Source organism: Pezoporus flaviventris, unplaced genomic scaffold, assembly GCF_033815535.1.
Source record: "Pezoporus flaviventris isolate CSIRO_AGI_PZ_B2104156 unplaced genomic scaffold, CSIRO_AGI_Pfla_v1 ptg000007l, whole genome shotgun sequence".
In the NCBI taxonomy this organism is placed as follows: Eukaryota; Metazoa; Chordata; class Aves; order Psittaciformes; family Psittacidae; genus Pezoporus; species Pezoporus flaviventris.
Genome location: NW_026892555.1, coordinates 7,956,902 through 7,978,878, shown reverse-complemented (window position 1 = coordinate 7,978,878; position 21,977 = coordinate 7,956,902). Strand labels below are relative to the sequence as shown.

Genomic DNA, 21,977 nt, shown 5'->3' with positions numbered 1-21,977 from the left:
GCCTTTATGATGTACATATGACAGAAGCTGAAAACAGTATTTATAAATTGTTGATCTCTAGGCCTTAAGTGATGTTACAGAGAATTTCTCATCTTGTGATATCATATGTGTGGAGCACAAACAGAGACATCTGGAGAAGTAGGAGTCAGAAGCACATTGTTTTGGCAGATGGAATCGAAGTATTATTTAAGAGAGAGCAGAAATACCAGAAAATACCCCCATCTTAAGTCCATAGAAAATAACCATTTTTGGTTAAAGCTGAGGTACATGTTGTTAAGGCTTAGCTTAAAGATCAGCATAATTTGTACTTGTGGAACCTTACTTAGTAGCTTAATCCTAGATTCTTCTGAGAACCTGTCAGATGAGACACTTTTGTAGTTTTTAATATTTAAACACTTTAGAAAAACAGTTGTATTTCTGGGTGTTATTTGTATATCTGTATGCACATTCTAGTTACATGACTATCAGAAAAAACTGCAAGTGTAACTTGTTCTAAAAATCAGATTGGGTTTTTTATTAGTTGTACTTCACCATGATTCTGTGTTACAAAATAATTGTCATGCATATATATGCAGTATATAGTATATGCTACTACCTTGAACTGGTAGAACCGTTCAAGGGAGTAGTTCCTGCCCATTTAATTGCAAAATGCACTTCATGTTTCGTTCCTCTGGACTTTCTGTAGTAAAGAAAGTCTGGATGCAGAGAAATAGTAGTAATTTACTTGTGTTGCAGTTGGATTTGTCAGATCCTTGTTGAAAAAACAGATCTTTGTTTTCTGATCTTTGTCTAAAATCCAAGTCAGTGAAACAAAATGTTGCTCATTTGGATTTAGAACCTTGAGAGGCTGTACAAAGCTTTCCCTTAAAACTATAAAAGTTAAAAGCAGTTTTATATTCATTGTCTTTCATCTGATAATGCTAAAGGAACTCTGAGTGAGAAATAACTTAGGGGTAGATGCTATAAAAGTTCAAAATAAGAAGGTGATTCTGACAGACAAAGGAAAGACAATTTTGAACATTCTGATGCAGTCTGAAGACTCATGAAGACTGGATTGCAGTTTCTCCCTTTAACCTCTTCTAAAATAAGACTCCAAGCAATGCTGAGAGGCCACCTTCTGTGGTTTTCATATAGAGACACTTAACACGTAATTTATTTTTACCGGTTTAACTATAATTCTTCCAGACAGAACTCACTGCATGTTCTGCACCCTGCTTTCTTTTTTCCCTCCACCCACCCACTTTGTACTGCTGCTGCATTCTTGGGAATCTGAGTCAAAACAGCAATGGGAATAAGAGTCCTGGGTGGTTGTTTGTACCTTCTCTGCACTGAGAAGGATGCCTGTCTGTCTGCATCAGTCTAGACAGTACAGGGAAGGAAAAACAGGCAGATTGAGAGGCAGTACAGGGAGGGAAAAACAGGCAGATTGAGAAGCACAGCAGTTGAATGAAGCTGTGGTTTAGTGGTGCTCATGTTGGGTTATGTACAAATTGTCATGCCTTTTAAAATTCTAATCACTTTATATTTGTAAAACTATTTCTCCTTACTTATCTAACAGGGTGCCTGGGGCTTTCCTATTATTAAAATCTGACAAGGCAGCAATGTTATGGTAATTTCTGAAACACTGATGTTACCAGAGGGAACCGGACTTGTATATCGCAACTTCTAGACTGCAGTAGTCTTGAAGCACTAGAAGATCTTCTGCTATCAGAAGATATTACAACTATGATGTTAACATGTTCATCTGACGAGTGGCATTTCAGTATTTCACTCGTTGAAGTGCTCTAAAGCTATGTGTTTTAGATACTAAGGAGTGTACATTAACTAAAGCTGATGAACACTTCTAAATGTATTTAATGCATAAACTTGCACTGCAGAACTGAAAGTATGTTTAAGGTTTTAGTGTACTGATTTCTTCAGACTAAAATAAATCTCTAAACACATCTATACAGAATGTGTGTGAACCCTCACTTAAGTTTCTATAATGTGTTTTGTGCAAAAAAATACATGCCATCTGTAGCTACAGTTCTTCTTAGGGGAAACTTTCTTTCCTCTGCAGTCTTTCACCTTTCAACTGCTCAGTTTAAATGAAATATTAACAGTTTAATGGTATGGTGTGTGAAGTGCTTTAATTCAGAAATACTTTTCAAATGCCTTTGATTTGCTGTAGTAATTCAGGTCTCTGTGTACTAAAAAAGAAGTGAATTTGGGCAAGGAGAAAACAAAATGACAAAATAAAAACCCACAACACCACCCCCCCCACCCCCCCCAAAAAAAAAAACCCCAAAACATTTCAGGGCCTGCATCAAAAATGAGAAGTGGGAAACTGGAAACTCTTCTGGAAGGGCTCTAGCTTTCACTGTTTACAGCATGGGTGATGATCTTTGCTATTCCAAGGTGAGACTTGCCTTCAAAACTCGGTAGAATTTGGGCCTCAGTAGGTTTTAGTTTGTTCAAAATATTCTGGCATCCCTGTAGTTTTGCTTCTCTTGTCTGGATTCAGTCTTCAGTTTGGTAGTTTTACTTTCTTTCTGTACCACATTGATTTTAAATAGTCAGCCTGATTCCCAGTCACAGAGAGAAAAGAAATAATGGGAAGTGGCAGTATTTGAACCTTACAGAAATTTGGTAGCTGCCATTTGATCATTAGTATAAAAAATTAAAGCCTTGCTTTGCGCAGCACGTTTTATTAAGCTCCGAAGTTGAAATTTCCATATGAAATGAAGTTGATATTTAAATGCTAATTTTAATTCCTTCTAGCTTAAGAAAAAATATTTTACTTTAAGTCATTCATTGGGGTATTTTAGCACCTGAAGAAATAGTAGCTGTGTAATAAAATCCTCCCCCACCCATTGCTTTTTTCCTCTCCCTTCCGTCATGTTATCTTTTTTTATTGTTTTTTTTTATCCATAGAATCATGGAATGATTTTAGTTGGAAGTCCATCTGCTTCCAACCCCCTGTCATGTGCAGGGACATCTTCCACTAGAGCAGGTTGCTCCAGGCCCCGTCTAACCTGACCTTGAACACTGCCAGTGATTGGGCAGCCACAGTTTCTCTGGGCAGCCTGTGCCAGTGCACAGACACCATGTACAATCCTCTCCATAGTGATGTTGGGCAAAGTTAGAAGGTGACTAACTTAACTTCTACAAATCTAGTTAGAGGTAACTGTGTGGGTGATAATGTTCTAATCAGTTCAATCAGACATTTTTCAACTTGTAAGCCATCTGTTCCTGCAGAAGTATTGGAGATTTATTTAACAGTCACCCACACAGTGTGGATTCAGTAGTGGGCAGGTGAAATAGATCATTAGTCTGAACAAAATGACTAAAGATTCTGCCTAACTTTTTACATGGTTTCATAGCCTTCATTGTTAGCAATGGGTTATAGTTTGCAAAATACAGTGGGTAACAGGTTAAATCAATGTTAACAGCCATTGGTTTTGCCATATAAATATTTACCAATACAGAGATCACTACTGAGTGGACAGATGATGGTTTATAGTCCTGCTATAAGAGAATAAAATATGTTATTCCAAACTCTGGTTTGATGCATATTTGAGGTAACAGGGGCTTTGGGATCAAAAGCATGACTTGTGAACATTGTAGAACCAAGGGTGGGTACAGTAAGAATGATGAACATTAAGCAGTAGTAAAATCAGTGTATTTTTGTCTTACTTCAGCAGAGTAGGCCCTCCATCCTCACCTACAGGAGGAGAGAAAGAGGAAAATCCTGCTCTGCTGGCTGAGAACTGCTTCAGGGAGCTACTAGGAAGAGCAACGTATGGAAATATGAATAATGCTGTCAGACCAGTTTTTGCGTAAGTTGAAAATTCATGGAAGGTCTTACCTTGAGACTTGCTTTTATTTCATCCTCTAATTATGTTGCATTAAATTCCTTCCTCCTTTTCAACCTAAGGGATTCCATTCATGTTTCTTCAAGAAATTGCCCTTCTCTTAATCTCAAGTCTTAGTTGCTTATCAACTTGAAGATAGTTATGAAGAAACATGGCTCCCATTTTACTGATTTTAGAAGTGCAATGTAATGATTTGGAGGGATTTGCCTCAGCTGGCCTTTCTTTTGAATGTGGAACTGTTTATTGTAGATATTGGCATCCCACAGATAACCGTTGCAGTCAGTGAAGAGACAAGCCACATAAAATTCAAGTAGCACAAGTGAACACTGTGCCTGGATGAATATATAAAGTTGAGATTTGTACTTTCTTGCAGTTTTCTTCGAAGACCTGTTTTGCTATTTTGTGAGGAATATCTTTTAACAGCTCACTTAGTTGTGAATGGCAGATGTGCACACAGTAGGGACGTTATACACAAATGCATGCAGTACAAATGACAGCTGATGTATTAACTATTAAGTGCAGTGTTTTTCAGTTCTGTGCTACAGTTGCTTCCTAAAAAAAAGACGTGAAAAAAGCTACAAACACTGAGATAACTTAAATCTGCTTCTTTCACCTCTAGCATCTAAAAAGTAGGCATATTCTCAGGGGAGATCTTTACAGGAAGCTCTAAATTCAGTGATACAACTTTCAAACCCTGGTGAGGAGGAGAGCTGTGTGCTCCTTGTAGATTTTCAAGATATGCACCTGTTATGGGCACATCTTCTCTTAGATGACCTAGTTCTTCCCCCAAGACTTAAGGATTCCATTCCTGTACTGAAAGGCTTTCAAGCTTCCAAAAGCCCTTTATTTACTACTGTTAAGTAAGAACAGAAGTTCAAAAAGAAGATAGGATAGGTATTGAGGACAGAAAACTTCTGTAGCCACTTGTTTTTCACCCAAAAGCATTAACTGCAAAGAGCTGTGCTATTATCTTTCCGTGTATACCTATTATACCAGTCCGATAGGAGTTTAACTGTTGTAGAATTGAGTGCTTTATTAATAAATCTTCAACCTTTCCTACGTGTAGAATTTGCATTCCTCCAAAATACCTGCCACTAGAGGGAACTGCATGCTTTATTTGTGAGCTGAAATCAGTAGATGATGACCACAGTTACTCAGAATAGAGTGCTTGTGGTCACCATTTTTGTGTTCCATTTAGAGGAAGAATTGCCAAATAAGTTCATCTTTTTGTAAGTAACTGCTGTAAAGGTTTAGTGGTTTTGAGAGAAAGAGTGCAGAAAATGCAGCTTCCAAGCTATTTTTCCTAACCAAAAAAAGGTGTGCTATATAATCAGCTTCGCATTGTGAATGGGCAGAACTGGTAGAGTGGAAGTTTGAGATAGCGAGTCCGTTGTATCCAGTTGAAAAACCTGACTTAATTTGTGCACACTTGGTTAGAAAAAGTTTCTCCTAACAGTTTTCAACAATTTCACTGGTTTTAAGAAAGTTCTGAAAATAATGATAAGGTCACTTATTACAGTGCTAACACTGAAGATGCAGGTTCTGCTCCCCACTTGAAGGCTTCCTTTATCTTGCCTTGGAGTCCGTTCCAACCCAAACCATTCTATGACCAGTCCACGTGCCATCACTTCCTTGCAAAACTGGGAGAACAGTACTGCTGCAACATGATTTGAGGGTAATGAAGACAGTTGAAATCTGGAGTCAGTCTCTTGGTATGGTTTTGGATTGACTTTAATTCTCCTTGTCTTTGGCAGAAATTCTCCATGGTTAGAAGTGTCTGCATCTGGAAAGTCACAAATTCCTATTTTTTAATGAAATCTGACAGATCAATCTGGCAAACTGCTTAATGAAAGTCAAAAATTTCATATTAATATGAGATGAAAAAAATCTGTATTTTGTGTCAGCAGTCACAAGCTATTTAGACTTACTTAGCATGAATTTGCAATGGTGAATAGATTAGACAAATCCAGGGGGATACAGTGAATATAAACAACTTCCCAAGTATAACAAGTTATACCCTATTCATCTCACTGTATTTCCATTCTTGTGAGTTATCAGATCATCAGTGCAAGGGTTTTGAATATCAGAAGACTGGTGTTTAATATTCTTCCAGCAAACATAGTGCATGAGAAGATTATTTCATACATTTCCATACATGCCTCAGTTCTACTTTGTAATCACCAGCATCAGTTTATCATTTTGTACTGTGAGTTGAATTTTGACTGATTGTGGCTCTCACTTGATAAAGTAGTTATTTGCACCATTGTTTCTGCTGTTCCTTTTAATTTCAGAAACACAATTGTGCACATTTGCTACATATGTGCAACATTTTAGTAGAAGGCAGAGTTCGGCATTTGTTAATCCAGCAATAAAATGTTTTGCAATCTCACATAGATACTTTTTGTTAAAGAAAATCTAATTGGAAAAAAAAAACAAAACAAGCAAGATGTGACTTGATTTTTAACTAAACTAAATGCAGCATGTTCAAGATAGCATTAACTCTCTTTTACACAAGCAAAACTATGTTGCATACACTGCCTGCATTCTGATGAGTAAAATATATCACCTACAATAATCTAATACTCCTTTTCTTATGAGTAAAATTCCTGTACACAAGGTATGCTGCCAGTTGAGCTACTACTCAAAATGTTAACTTGGGCTGTCATCTTTCCCCTTCCATCGCCCCATCAGTTTATGTACCTGATGCAGCTAATTCTTTGCCTATCTGGAAAAGGAAAACTGTGTGTCTTGTTTTGAGAAATAAAAAACAAACTTGATGTAAGACATATAATTTGACCAATAATCTTGACCATAACCTGCCTGAATGAATCTTTGGGGCACATAAAGAGGTAACGGAGAAAGCATGCTACCCTGAAAGATGAAAGGTTTAGCTGCAATCAGGAGAAGCCAGTGGAGAGCATGATTTTGTGTTTGGTAAGACAAAAATAAAATAGGCTAGCTAAAATAAGCTGTCATCCACAAGTGATGGGCTGTACTGGAATGATATTAGGGAGAAAGAAGATATGAATAAATATATGATGAAACACTAAGCCTTGAAGGATTTAAAGAGGTAATTTTTTTGTCTTTCTATCCAAGGCAGGATTAAATGTACCTGTGTGTTTGGCATGTGCACAAGAAAGGCAGCTATCTCCACCAGGTAGTCCAGTTTAATGTTTAGTAATGCAAATATGCTGTTACCTTGGCAGACAGACAGCTTTAATATTCCTGAAAATATTTCCTGTAGGGATTTCTATTTAAAGCTGTGTAATGTGTCAAAATGGCTGTATTTCTTCTAAGCTGTGCGATGGACTGCAGCATAATTTAGGGCACAGTGGAGGATGGCTTTATGCCAGCTAGTTTAATCAACCTTGAAGGAGACCTGTGTGCTCAACTAGGTCACTAGGCTGGTAGCAGCTGGCCAGCAAGGTAATTGAGACCTTCAGACTCTAAACAAAGTCAGTTAAAGCATCCAGTCAGTCCTCCAGCATTCAGGGTAGTGGCTGCTTTCACCTGTATGCTCTCAAATTTGTTATTTGGAGCATCTTTATATGTCTGCTCTGCTCTCTGAGGAATGGCAGACCAGTAGTGATTCTGTAACTGAGATTCCTATTTAGAAAGACAAATTCAGTTGCTGCAAGGAAGTTTTTGATTGCTTTTCTTTTGATTATTGTTTTTTGTTTGTTGGTGTGTTTGGTTTTTGTTTGCTTGAGGGGGGTTTAACCTAAATCATACCAGTTAAAAGGCATCCAAAATTACTTTTTTCAGACTCCAAGATTTAAATATGCCTTGATTTTTGTCATGCTTTTCTAGTTACTCAGTTCTTTTTGGAAGGTTTTATGTCTGCCCTATGCATAGCTTTCAGCATAGTGTTTAAGCAGAATTTCTCTCTGCTTGAAACTGACAGTGTTTCATTGGTGGCTCCTATCCCATTTAAAGAGAAACTGAAGCATTTATCGTTCTGATTCTGTTTGGATAATTCTTGCAGGAAGTGTTGAAATACTTCAGAGTGATAAAGGAGTATATATACAAAGAGTAGCTCTTTTTTTTGGTTTCCATATATTATTCATGAAACCACTGTGAAAATGAAAGTAATTCTTAGAGTCTCTCTTCTGGATTTAACTTTCAGTGATAATTATTTTGTAGCTCCTGATTCAAAACAAATTATCTTATTTAGAGTTTGTCAAGGTATAATAATCATCTTCTTCAGTGTTTCTCTTCCTTATAAATAGTGTCACAGCTATTTTTATGTGTACACTTTGTATGGAAACAGTATATTCTTAACTGTATATCTTTGGTATGACTGGTTCCTTAAATTCCCAAAACTGGAAGATCAGGAATTTCTGTTACAGCAGAATGTTTTGTGACCACATCCTAAACCTTGAAACAAAGCTTTTCTGAGGTTGTAGTTTTCTTACCTAGTTACTCTTTAGAAGCTTTATGTTAAGGAAATAATCAATTTGAGGTGAATTTTGGGAAAACTGTAAGTTGACATTTATTATATCTGTGGAATGTCATTATTTCAGGTCCCTTAATTTTTGGTTACAGGCATTTAGACCATCACAGACTATGGGATCCCAACGAATTTGCTGTTTCCTGCTTCAAAATCATCATGTATTCTATACAGGTAGGACTTTCTCCAGGGATTTTTTTCTTATCTCATTTACATGGTTTGAGCAGGTGAGACAAGTTTAAATGCTCACCTCACCACAATAGTGATAGACAATAGATGAAGTAAAGATGCCTTTCCATAACTTCTTAGCCTTATTCTTTATTAAAACTGTTAAAATAATAACCTGATAGTGGTTTGTGATGAGAAGTTACCTGATTTACTTTCAGTTACTGTACACTTGTAGAACTAAAAAAGATATTAAAGAATTCTCAGTGAAAGGTAGTGTGGAGGTCCTTCAGCCAGCTCAGAACAAGGAGATGGATAGTCATACTGACCTGACATGTGCTTGATAAGTAAATCTCTCTTAAGGTGGTCATTTCTCATGCCAATACAGCTGTACTGCTGTTGCAATCCAAGAATCCATCTTCACATGGAACTGTGCTGTGCTAATTGATTTTTACTAGTGAGCAACCTCTATTGTCTATTGTAAACATGATCAAAGTCTGCTGCTTGGCTTGGATCAAGCACAGACACCCGAAAGATAAAGTTATGGAATTGCAGGTTTGTGGAAGACATCTGAGTTTTCTCAGCGTTTATATCAATGGCACTTTGTCATAATAGCAGCTGAAGGCCCTGGACTGCTGGCTGAATGAAGTACTGCTTCAGGCCTCCTCTGTTCTTGTTAGATGTTCCTGAGTATTTTAATGCTATAAGCTTTTGTACACTATGCTGGATGGCTTCATCAGTCATGGTAGGTTTTAAAATCCATATTTAATCATGAATTGATTGAAATCTGGATACATTTCTGAGTAAGAATATGATGGAATAGGAATATGGTTGTGACTGTAGCTGAATGGTGTACGAGTTTATTCTTATTAAAGTCACAGATTAAGCCTTTCTTTCTGTTTGTCTGTGTTTTAATAGGCACAATATTCCCATCATGTAATACAAGAAATTCTGGGACACCTTGATGTTCGTAAAAGAGACTCGCCACGAGTTCGTGCTGGCATTATTCAGGTTCTTTTGGAAGCAGTTGCAATAGCAGCCAAAGGATCAATAGGTAAGTTGTCTTCGATTAAAGGCATCAGGTCAAAGGATAAATTTGAAGGTTGGTTCTTATTTTTGCTTTGTTTTCAGACTGAATGAAAGCATGTATTTTGAGAAGGTCTTTTCCTTGGTTTACAGTTACTCAAATGTATTTAATTGGTTGTTTCACTGCTTTATAATCCTTTGCATTGAAAAATGAGTAGATGAATGTTTACAGCCTTGTGAAAGGCAGAAGCTCCTGTTTGGTAAGAATTCACAAAGAGATCTGTGTGTGACTCTACGAAATGTCAGTAGCACTGTCACTTTGTGATATAGCTGCTGTGAGATGAGTGGTAAGAAGGGAGTCAAGTAGAACGATCTTTGTGCATTTTTACTTTTGTAATTTTGAAGCAGCTGATAAGGTGAATTGTGTCATTTAAGGCAGCATAGTTCTTTGAAATAAAAGTAGTTCCGAAGTTGGGTACACATGTGCTCTGCTGTTGTATTTCCTTGGTCTGCTACTGAAACATTATTGCTTTGCTTCATTAATCTGAGCCTGTTCTTTCAGTAAAAGATCCACTTGCATGCACAGACCTGTCAGAGTTGTGATCAGAGGGCTGGAGCAGCTCTTCTGTGAACACAGGCAGACAGAGCTGTGCTGTTCAGCCTGGAGAAGAGAAGGCTCTGGGGAGACCTTAGAGCAGCTTCCAGTGCCTAAAGGGGTCTACAGGAAAGCTGGAGAGGGGCTTTTTATGAGGGCATGTACTGATAGGATAAGGGGAAATGGCTTTAAACTGCAAAGGGTAGATTTAGATTAGACATTATGAATAAATTCATTACTGTGAGTGTGGTGAGGTGCTGTCACAGGTTGCCCTGAGAAGTTGTGGCTGCCCCATCCCTGGCAGTGTTCAAGGCCAGGTTGGATGGGTCTTGGAGCAAGCTAGTCTAGTGGAAGGTATCCCTGCCTATGGTAGGGGGGTGGAACTGGATGACTTTTAAGGTCCCTTCCAACCCAAACCATTCCATGATAATGACTTGTGAATTCTTTTACTATATTAATAAAAGAGCTCAGTATTTGATCCAATACATAGAACTGGGTTTCAGTAGCAGGTTTTGAAATAACTGAAAATTGGGTGCAAATATCAGCAGTTTAACATAGTATTGATGCTTAATTTCAGCAACCACTCGCATTTTCTGTGTAAAACTTGCCATGGTGGGTTGTCTCCAGCCTGCAGCCATTTGCTCCTCTTTCCCACAGGACAGGGAGAAGGTAGAGAGAAGGTCAGAAGTCTCATGGATCAAGAGAAAGACAGTTCAATGGGTGAAACAAAAGCTGCATCCACAAAGAAAGCAAAGGAATTTATTCAGTACTTCCCACTGACAGATATTTAGCTGCTTCCCAGAAAGCAGAGCCTCAGCTTGCAGAACAGTTACTTTGGAAGACAAATGCCATATGAGCAAATGTCCCCCAATTCCTCCTCCTTTCTTTGAGCTCTTACCGCTGAGCGTGATGTTGCATGGTATGGTATAGCCCCTTGGTCAGTTTGAGTGAGCCAGCCCATCTGTGTCTCCTCCCAGTTTCTTGCACACCTCAGCCTACTCTATAGACAGAATAGGAAAAGTAAAAAGCCTTGATACTTGCTAGCCCTGTTCAGCAACAGCCAAAACACTGGTGTGTTGTCAGCAATATTTTAGTCACGAACCCAAAGCACAGCACCACTCAGGCTGTGAGGAAGAAAGTTATCTCCATCCTAGCCAGACTCACTACAAATTGATAGTAATGGATTATGCATACACACTGGATTGCATTTACTGATTCCAAATGAATTTCTCAAATATCAAGGTGTAGGCACACTTCAAAAGCTTATCCTGAGGCCATATCCCTCAGACAGTGAATTTCATTTGTTCTTTTCAGCTTAACCTGATTTCTCCTGGGAAGGGATTGATTTTAATATACTTAAGGCATCTTTTGGCAGCTGCAATCATTGTTGTGTGTTTTTTTTCCAGGCCCAACAGTTCTGGAAGTTTTTAACACCTTGTTGAAGCACTTACGCATCAGCGTTGACTTTGAGCTGGGTGATAGGCGCAGTTCAGCAGGAAGTGCCACTTTCAGCACAAGCTCCAAGGAGAGTGATGAGAGGATTGTCCAAAATGCTATTATCCAAACAATTGGTGAGTGATGACACTCACATTGGTGAGTGGGTTCACTTAAAATTACTTCCCTTCTGCATCATCCTCAATGAAATGGTATTAAACCAGCTTGAATCAAAGAGGAATACTGGTGAGTATGGTGTCTCTGGTTATATTTGCCTCTAAATCTCAGGCTTACTTCATGTATTTGACTTCTGAAAGACTGTTTTTTTAATTGTTATCTGAGCAGATAGCCAAGAAGCTCAATGAAAATTAAAAATACTTGTGGACTTACAATACATTTGTTGATTATATTATTATATAGCACTTGAAATATAGACATCATTTGGTCTCAGAGGTACAAAACTAATACTACTTCTTTTATGAAAATCATATTGCAAGCAGTCACACAGTAATATATTTGCGTAGGTGCTACTTGAAAAAACAGTGTTAAACATAGTGGCAACAATGACACCTAATGGCTGGTTCTGCTGCCACAACTTCACTGAAGTATTTCTTAACACAATACTGAAAATAAGAGCAACAGTTTCTGTAAATGATTTCATTAAAATTGCCTCTCCCCTTTTTTCAGATTTTTCTCTTGATGGTACTGATATTATATATTGCAGGGCATTTACAGTGTGTATTCCTTTACTTAAAGAACAAGGGGGAATGTAACTTCCATGTTGTTCACTAATCTGTACCTTTGCTTATGCCATGAAGCTTTCTACAGCCAGCAGCAAGTATATAGTAGATTATTTCTCACCATTCTTAAATTAAAATGTTGGCATCCCACCTCCCAAAAAAATCCCCCAAAACCCACAACCCAACCTTTTAAAGTAAAGCTTCTTTCTGTCAACGTGACATTTATTACTGCACAATGGTAGAATAAAACAGGTTACTTCAAGTTGGAAGGGATTATCAAGTCCAGCTCCCTGATTAGGGATTATCAAGTCCAGCTCCCTGATTCTCTCAGGACTACTGGAAACTAAACCATATGACTGAAAGCATTGTCCAGACACTCTAAACTCTGACAGGCTTGGTGCTGTGACCATGTCCCTGGGCAGCCTGTTCCAGTGACTGACCACCCTCTCTCGGTGAAGAACCTTTTTCTTAATGTCCCATCTGAATTTCCCCTGATGCAGCTTTCCCAATATCTTGTTTCCTGTCTCTGGTCACCAGAGAAAGGAGATCAGCCCCTCCTTTCCACAGCCACATGAGGAAGGGGTAGGCTGCGATGAGGACAGCCATCAGCTTCTCTTCTCCAAGCTGAGCAAGTGACCTCAGCTGTTCCTCCTAAATCTTGCCCTCGGGCCTTTCACCATCTTGGTGTGTCCTCTGGACACACTCTACTAGTTTGATGTCCTTATTTAGAGGTGCCCAAAACTGCACGCAGTACTTGAGGTGAGGCCACACCAGCACAGCATAGAGTGGGACAGTCACCTCCCTCAGCTGGCTAGCGATGCTGTGCTTGATGCACCCTAGGACACAGTTGCTCCTTTTGGCTGCTAGCGCACCCTCTTGATTTATACTCAGCTTGACATAAACCCAAACCCCCTAAACCAAAGCATAGTTTCATTCTGCATCTGTTTTGATCTTGTTAATGTATTCTTCGTATTTGTAAGGCTTTTGTTTTTAAGAGAAGGACCCTATATCTCTTTTATGTGTGCTTATATTGCATTTTTATTTAGGATTTTTTGGAAGCAATCTCCCGGATTACCAGAGATCAGAGATTATGATGTTCATTATGGGAAAAGTACCTGTTTTTGGGGCAACATCACAGTCACTGGATGCCAGTCACCTAGGGTTTGTATATCCTACATTTTTTAATTTCTGATTAAAAATTTAGATTTTTAGAATCCTGATAAATTAAAAAGTGAAAACATTAAGAAAAGTGAAATGCACAATCTCCCTCATTCAGGGCTATATTAAATACTGTGCAGAACCAAGACAAGCACAGTGTCAGAAGTATGAAATTAATACCCAGATGTATTAACTGATAGAAAGTAACTGATTGGAAAGGAACTTATATTACATTAAAACATTTCTTCTCTCTAAATCTGTACAAATGTTTCTGAAATTGCTTACTTAATGATGGTTAACTCCATAACTTTACATGTGTGTTTTATGAAGGAAGGAAGTTGAACTATGACTAAATTTTTTTTCAAATAGCTATATGAGTTGCAAATATTTTTTTTGGGGGGGAGTTCTTCATTCTGTACAAGCTGACTTCAGATTAAGAAATAAACTGCAGAAATTCCAATGAATTTGGTTTGGTTTAGATTTTCCAGATTTATTTGGAAATAAAGCCACAGGTGAGCAGACTTCTGTTGTAAACCCATAATTAAAAAGCTACCATGTGCTGAAGTAATATTTTTCCCTGTATCATTATGTTTAAAAGATTGCTTTTTCCCAGTATGGGGAAAGTCACTGAAAAGGTTGTAGCTGTTCTTTCCAGGCATGCCTGGACACTTTGTACCACATATGTCTGATCCCCTGGGATCATAAGTAGGAAGTCAGCATCATTTTCCTGGTTTCTTGGTGGCTTTTGATACAGTATTGTGTCCCTGCAGTATGGGGCGGTATTCCAAGATAGAGATTTGTCTGTGCCAGGCAGTTACCACTCATTGAGAAGGTATCTGGAATATGAATCTATTTACAGTTCTGCACTTGGGTTACCAGTTGGGGTGAGGGGTTTGGGGTTGTTTGTAACTGTACAGTTTTCACTCATAGGATTCTGTGTAAACATGACTGTTGTGCAATGCACGTTGTCATTGTGAACAGAGGAGGCTTTCTGACTGCTGATAAAATCTTGCATTACTTACCTGAAAATTTGGTCTCTGCTACACAAGATGTGAATGATGCTGCCAGTGGGATATAGCCAGGATTAGAGCCCATGAAGGTGGAAGTTTCCACTGTTATGTAAGGCCAACTTTTGTGAAGAGGCTTGCTCTTTTCTTATGCTATTTAGAGGGCAAAAGTGTTTGTACCTTGTCTGCTTTCTTGGCAGAGTCTCTTTAAATGTCTCTTTACAAGGGAAAGTGTAGGGTACTGCACCTGGGGAGGACTAACCCCAAGTACTGGTACTTGAGTCTCCAGGGGGCTAACCTCTACTGGAGAGCAGTTCAGCTGAGAAGGACCTGGGAGTGCTGGTAGATGGATGGTAATTTGACCATGAGCCAGCAGTGTGCCCTTGTGGCCAGGAGGGACAGTAGTATCCTGGGGTGCATTATGGGGAGTGTGGCCAGCAGCTCGAGGCAGGTGATCTTTTCCCTTTATTTGGCCCTAGTGTGGCCACGTCTGGAGCACTGTGTCCAGTTCTGGGCACTTCAGTACAAGACAGACAAGGAGCTACTGGAGAGGGTCTGGTGGAGGCCTGGAGCATCTCTCTGATGGGGAGAGATTGCACGAGCTGTGCCTGTTTACTCTAGAGAAGAGCAGACTGAGAGGGGATCTCATTAATGCATATGAATACCTCAGAAGCAGGTTCTAGGGTGATGGTGCCAGACTTTTTACGATGGTGCCCAACAACAGGACAAAAAGCAGTGGCAGTAAACTAAAGCAGTTTCACCTCAGCATGAGGAAGAACTTTTTTGTTGAGGGTGGCAGAGCCCTGGAACAGGCACTGGAACAGGTGGAGCACTGGAACTGGAACTGCCCAGGGAGGTTGTGGAGTCTCCCTCTGTGGAGACATTCAAAACCCACCTGGACATGTTCCTATGTAACTGCTCTAGGTCTCTTCCAACCCTAATAATTCCATGATTCTGTAAGCAGAGCAATTTATTCCAGGTGCTCTTTTATTGTAAGATCTTGCATGAACAGTGCATATTTGACTATATACCAGTAGGTGTTTAACTTCAAGCACCAGCAGGTGGAAGATGAGAACAAATGAAGAACAGGTTAAGTGGTATTCCATGTACTTTCCTATGATCTGAAAACTGAGGGTTCTTTCAGTTTTTCTGTCTGATTTTTGCTGATAGCTTTTTCTCAGTCTCAGAGTTTAGGGATCTGGTTTAAAGAAGTGTACCGGTGTCTTAAAAGACTCCATTATGTTTTAATTCAGAAGAAATTCTGAGTGCTGATGCTTATGAATATCAAGTCAAGCATGTAGTGGTTAAACATTTCAGATGCAAAGAGATTTCTGAATGAAGTTGTGAATGCTCCATCCCTGGACAGAACCTTGGGTGAGATGGTTTAGTGTGAGGTGTCCCTGCCCATGGCAGGGGGGTTGGAACTAGATGATCTTAAGGTCCTTTCCAGCCCAAACCATTCTATGATTCTATAAAACATGAAGATATAGATCTGCTTCCCATAGATAATTTAGTCTTTTCAGTTGTATGTGCTTCTTTTTTAGGCCTTCTATAAATGTCCCTTTGAAAAACATTTAGTTATTACACCTCCTTTGGAGATACTTATTTGTGGTTGACCAGCATCCCTTCCAAGACTGTTGTATTCACTTGTGAAAACTGTAGTTGTTAGAATGATGTCTGGAGTGCAATAATATTTTGAAGATACATAAGGAAGCTAATTTTCATCTTTTTTTCCAATTGTAGAGATTTGGGAACCAGGCGGATTCAAATTATGCTGTTGAGATCTTTACTTATGGTAAGCCTTCTGTGTTCAGTCTATTATAAGCACATAATGTTTCACTTTACATGTTTATACATGTAAGTACAACATTGCAACTCTGTATTATGAAATTAAACATACCTTCACATTACATAGATCTGTAGTTCTACTGGGTAAAATTGGGACAGCGTTTTTGCAACTTACATTACAAGCAGCTCAAGAAATATTTCTCCATCTCTTAGTGGATTAGTGAATATCAGTTATAATTGGATCTGCAGATCCAAAAGAACATCATAGAGTAGGTTGAGTTGGCTAGTTCTGACAGCAGTGCTGGCAACATCAAAGTGAAATCACTCTTGTCTGACACCAGAAAAGCTGTAATTAGCAGAATGACTAATATTTTTAAAACCAGAGGGATGGATGCCTATCTCCAAGCCTTAGAGCCCCAGGCACCATTGTTCTTTCCTTCCTAGTATTTCCCAAGTTTCTTTTAAGCTCTTATTAAATGTTTTATCACAAATATGTTTTTCAGCTGTAAAACTTCAAAGAGTATTTTTGGAAATACATCCTGATTGCAGGAATCAGAAGTGGGTAGTAAAGGAGGCTCTTGCCTGTAGAATCCTGACCTATTTCATTGCAGAAACTGAAAACTCTTTTGTGACTGAAGTAGAGAAAGTAAAGAATGATTTCATGACTAAAGCAAAAGAATGCATTTCTGGAGAATGAGTTTCTACCCCTGCTTTGATATTAAACTTGTGTGTGGTGTTAGGCAAATCAGTTAAACTCTTCTTGCTTGTCAAAATATGAAATGCTAGATTCTGGTGGGCAGAAGAGCTAAGCATTCACATTTGCAATTCAAGGGTAGAAAGCATGTTAAAAAGGACCTCAGGGGGCCATTTTTCACATTGTCTTCATTAAAGATCGACTCAGCTATGCCTAAACTGTTACTGACAATACTCGTCTCACCAATCCTAAAAATTTCAGTTGAAGTCAGTTCTAATTATTTGGGGCGCCGCACAGCCTGTAAGTGTGCTTTAAGGGATTCAAGTTGTGCATGTGGAAAGAATTTAACATTTTTAACACTGAATTTTCACTTGGAGCCTCTTTTAGAATATGAAAGTAAATCCCATCATGGCCCAGAGATGTGAAAATGAATGTTTTGGTCCTTAATAAATTACTCAACATTGACAAATACTGGGGAAAAAAATGTGGGAGGGAATCTGTGTTCAGAGCAAAGCTTTCATTGTGGTGTATGAGGTTTAGTGTGCACATAGGAAAGAATTAGAAATTACTGGACCTTATCTCTTCTGTGTACTGAACTGAGCATTGTACATCATGTATTCCTCACAAAAGAGTCAGACTTCATAACGTAATTAGTCTGTTGTCATGCATACACATGGGCAGACTTTGTGGTGTCTAGGCAGTTAAAGTCTGGCACTTCATGAAAAGTATTCACTTTTATTTGTGGCCTTACTGCATGTAATATTAGTAATTTTCCATTTTCAAAGTGATTTATTAGATACCTTCATGTACTCTCATGTTCCTCTGCCAACCAGTTTCCTTTCAACAGTTCAGTTATGCTGTAGGAATAGTTCTTGTTCACGTGTTGTGGTTTAACCTCAGCAGGCAGCAAAGTACCCCCCAGTCACTTGCCCACTCTTCCCCAGTGTGATGAGGTAGAGAATCAGAAGGGTAAAAGTGAGAAAAGTAGGTTGAGATTGAGGTAGTTTAGTGAGTAAAAAAAGAAAACAAAAGAAAAGTCAAGAAAAAGTGATAAGAAATAAACCAAAACCAGACAAAAAAAACACTTAAACCCCAATTGCTCACTGCCAGTCAGCTGATACACAGCCAGTCCCTGAGCAGTGGCAGCCCTTGCAAACTCCGCTGTTTTGATGCAGTGGTCTTGGAATATCACTTGGGTCATTTAGGATCAGCTGTCCTGGCTTTGTCCCCTCCCAACTTCTTGTGCGCCTCCAGCCTACTCACTGGTACAATGGGACAAGGAGCAGAAAAGGCCTTGGCTCTGTGTAACTCCTTCTCAGCAGTAACTATAACAACCCTGTGTTTGAGTGATCCCTGTCCCTGTAAAACAGCCACTAAAACAACACTGGTTTGGCCACAAACCGGGAGCACAGAATCATATGAGCTCTTATGAACAAAATTAGCTATTCCGTCCAAAACCAGGACGACACAGTTCACATGTAAAAACTGTAATGGTAAGCAATATGCATAATGAAGATAAATATTGTATAGTCTTAGGAAAAAAATATGCTTGCTTTTATTATAATTCTGAATAATTTTGCTCCCCTCATCCTCAATAGTTGATGCTTGTCCATTTCTGAATCCTGTTTTTTCTGAGATTATAACGTTCTTGTAGCCTCCATTTTAAGAGAAGGTAAATTTTGAACATTCCTGACTGCTGTAAATGTTCAGCTGGTTAATATTTCAATTCTCACATAGAAGTTAATTTTTCCTTATGTACCTACAGAGCTTGATTTAAATGAAAGTAATCAAATGAGGCGAGTTGGGAGTAGTATCAGTGTAAAAAAAAAAAAAGGAGGAAAAAAGCAATGGCACCAGATTTCTAAGAAAGTGACGTTTGCTGCTTGCTCTCTTATTTGCAGTAAAGTAATATCTATAATGTTTAAGATGTACATCTAGGCACCAGTTTTCTTGGCATCAGCATACTCAGTACCATAAATGATCAGCTTAGTGCCTGAAATGGAAGAGTCCTCATTTCATGCCCTGCAGCTTTTCTAAAGGATTTTGTGATACCTTTCTTTTTTTTTTTGGTGTTTTGGTAGAGGAAGAATCCTGAGAAATAAACTTCAAAACAGATGAGGGAGTTCATTTGAACATGGGCTCTTCCAAATTTCATGGTGAGGTTGGGAATTTTCAAAACTAATACAGTACTTCAGTTTGAATCCACCTGTCTGATGCCAAAGCGAGCCCACTAAAGAGTGATAGCTGCAAGAAATTCTTACCCACAGTAACTTTACTTCCACCGTTGAACAGGTGACTTCAGGATACAAAGCAACAACAATAACTAATGCACTTCCTCCCCCATTCCTGGACCCATTATTGTCTCCTTCACTCATGGAAGACTCCGAACTAAGGCAGCTGGTTTTGGAAATACTGCATAACCTCATTGATCGGCATGACAACAGAGCAAAGCTCAGAGGGATAAGGTAGTTCTTTTTGTTTGCTTTGGCCTGCTTGAAGTTTTAGTTTAATATCTGAATGATAAATGGATTTTACAATGTTTTTCCTTATATGAAATGTTAATGTACTTTTTTGATAAGTGCGTATTGCTTAGTGTCATTTATTGATGACGGGAGTTTAACAGGTAAGCCTCAGTGCATGATACCTTTAAGACTATTCCAAGTATCTGCTGGTTTAACTATGGAAGACAGTACGTGGTATTTTGTATACAGGAACAAATATGTGGTTGTCATAATTCCGTTTATGGTTCTTCCTCTTCAACTGAAATTTGAATGTCATTGTTAAACATGGATATAATTAAAATGGAAATTGCTTCAGGATTTGTTTGAATAGTTCATGTATTTCACATCCTCTTCCCTTTCAGCTTCTTTATGCTAAACTGACATTTTTGTTTCCTTTGTAGAATAATACCAGATGTTTCTGATCTAAAGATAAAACGAGACAAAATCTCAAGGCAAGACGTGAGCTTCATGAAAAAGGTAATAGAATGAAAAAGTTAACTTTTCTATCTGAAAAGAAGATAAAAGTAACTGAGGCAATTGCTTTGCTTTTCTTCTACAACTGTGCTTTTGCAACAAGTTGCAAAGATCAGTATCAACTGATTTTAATTCTAATTACAGTGATTTTAATCTTGAGGTGCTCTAGAGACTTGAGACGTTATTCCGTGGAATAAATTTGTCTTCAGCGAAAACCCTTGCATGCATGAAATTAGAACAGTATGTATCTAGGCCTTAATTCTGAAAAGACCATCCCCGTGCACCATTTCATTTGTGCTCAGTGGTAGTTTTTCATTTGTATGGCTTTTATTTTGCTGAATTTTCAGGGTTTGTTTTTTTTTTTTATTTTAAATTCTCTTTTAAAAGCCTTAGTAGAGGGTCTTAGGTCTTATGTATTAGGTAAAGATGTCAAAGAAAGTTAACTTTGAAGAAAAAAGGCACCTCCTCATAAGATTTGTTTTTACAGGGTATTGTGCTAGTTGACTTCTGAGAATGTTTTGTTCTAAAAAAAAAAGATGTTTTTTTAGATGATGCTTACGCAGAGTGAAGTTACTTCTTTACTATATACACCCTATTCTCAGTGTGTGGATAAACACATGTAATTAATATGCTCTTTCATTCCTGTCTGTGGTTTATCTGCATAGGTATGTTTGTAAACAAAAAAGATGCAAAGTACTGCAGTCATCTCAGCCAGGCTTTACAGTGTTTATCACTGTTATCTGCCTGAGAAAATACATTCATTTCTTATAGCTATCCCATGCTGCTTTGGTTTTGTTTGCTATTAGCTGTGAAATAAAAATGTGTGTCTTCTGGGTGCTGACTTAATATTCTAATTATAAATATCAGAAGAATTGTAGTTTAACTTGTCCAGAGGCAAAAATACTGCATATATTATAATATGCTAACTAGAGATGCTCAGCTTTCAAGTAGTATTGCAAGATAAATGTTCTTGCTAGGTCAGCACAGTTGGTATTCCTTGCAGTGTATTTACACCTGGTTTGATTAATACTGGAATAATACATAAGGAATACTCCAACACTGACAGTTGTTATTAATGTATCTTTGTAAAAAGTGAATTAAATGTTAATTCATCAATTTAATATCTAGGATTTAAAGGAGTTTGGCTAAGTTGTGTTTGCTGATTTTTGCTAGATGAAAATTTAATCATCAAACTAAATATTTGAATTGTTAACACTCATCAGAAAAGAGGGCAGGAGAGGAAAAGAGACTTAGCAGGTCAAGAAAAGATTAATCTTCTAAGAAATGTGTTAACCCTGGGGAATGCAGTCATTCATTCTAATTATCTATGTGATACTGTTTCAAGTGTGTATCATAAAGCTAATGTTACTCTACCTAGTGTAGATGTGTATGTTAGCAGCCTACTCGTCCTAGATTCCCTGCGTAATCAAAGGAGAGGGGTGAAGCATCTTCAGACATCCATTAAGATCTGAATGACCATCTAGTCCTCTTTGATGTTAGATGGGGATTTTAAGGCAACTGTGTATCATACTTAAGTACTTCAGCACCTAAAGTTAGGTGAAATTAAACCAGACATATGCACAAAACTCTTCCATCTCAGTCCTCTTTCTTAAAGCCAGGTTTACTTCTATATTTTCTTTCAAGGGAAATACTGAACTTCTTGCATTTTGCAGGTTTCTAGAAAGATCCTGTGTGTCAAGAAATACTACATAATAATTTATTTTCGTATCTAACTGCAATTCTTCCATCAGTGGGATAAATCATTTCATTACTTTTACATTCTAAATATGCTGTGTCTTTAAACAGTTAACATTGTCTGTGCTTATTTCATAGTAGCTTCTGTGCTTTGCTAATAACTGTTTCCCTCTTTTCTAAGTAAAACATATATTGAACAGCTATATATTTGATTTTATATGTAATAAAAAGGCCAACATCATCTTTATTATTCCTTAAGTGAATATGTCCTGCTTGAAAAACAGATGTTAAAAATGAGTTTTCTTTCTCCTTCTAATGCTGAGCTAGTACTTTCAGAGATAAAGTCCTTAGATCTTGAAAATTAACTGTATCAAGTGGTAGAGACTTGTATCCTCT

The 21,977-nt window shown here is 38.1% G+C and overlaps 1 protein-coding gene across 5 annotated transcripts in view; it reads left to right on the top strand.

Annotated features, from left to right (window-relative positions):
* Positions 1 to 21,977, top strand: part of EFR3A (EFR3 homolog A) — a 75,630-nt gene that overhangs the window by 38,609 nt on the left and 15,044 nt on the right. For 4 of the 5 annotated variants that reach the window (XM_061447704.1, XM_061447703.1, XM_061447702.1 and 1 more), the window contains 8 exons: positions 3,681 to 3,818; positions 8,400 to 8,478; positions 9,388 to 9,523; positions 11,497 to 11,661; positions 13,311 to 13,425; positions 16,173 to 16,224; positions 19,204 to 19,376; positions 19,814 to 19,889. In XM_061447704.1, the coding sequence (XP_061303688.1) occupies positions 3,681 to 3,818; positions 8,400 to 8,478; positions 9,388 to 9,523; positions 11,497 to 11,661; positions 13,311 to 13,425; positions 16,173 to 16,224; positions 19,204 to 19,376; positions 19,814 to 19,889 (934 nt within the window). The remainder of the gene's footprint in view (positions 1 to 3,680; positions 3,819 to 8,399; positions 8,479 to 9,387; positions 9,524 to 11,496; positions 11,662 to 13,310; positions 13,426 to 16,172; positions 16,225 to 19,203; positions 19,377 to 19,813; positions 19,890 to 21,977) is intronic. The other variant, XM_061447701.1, reaches the window with a different exon arrangement.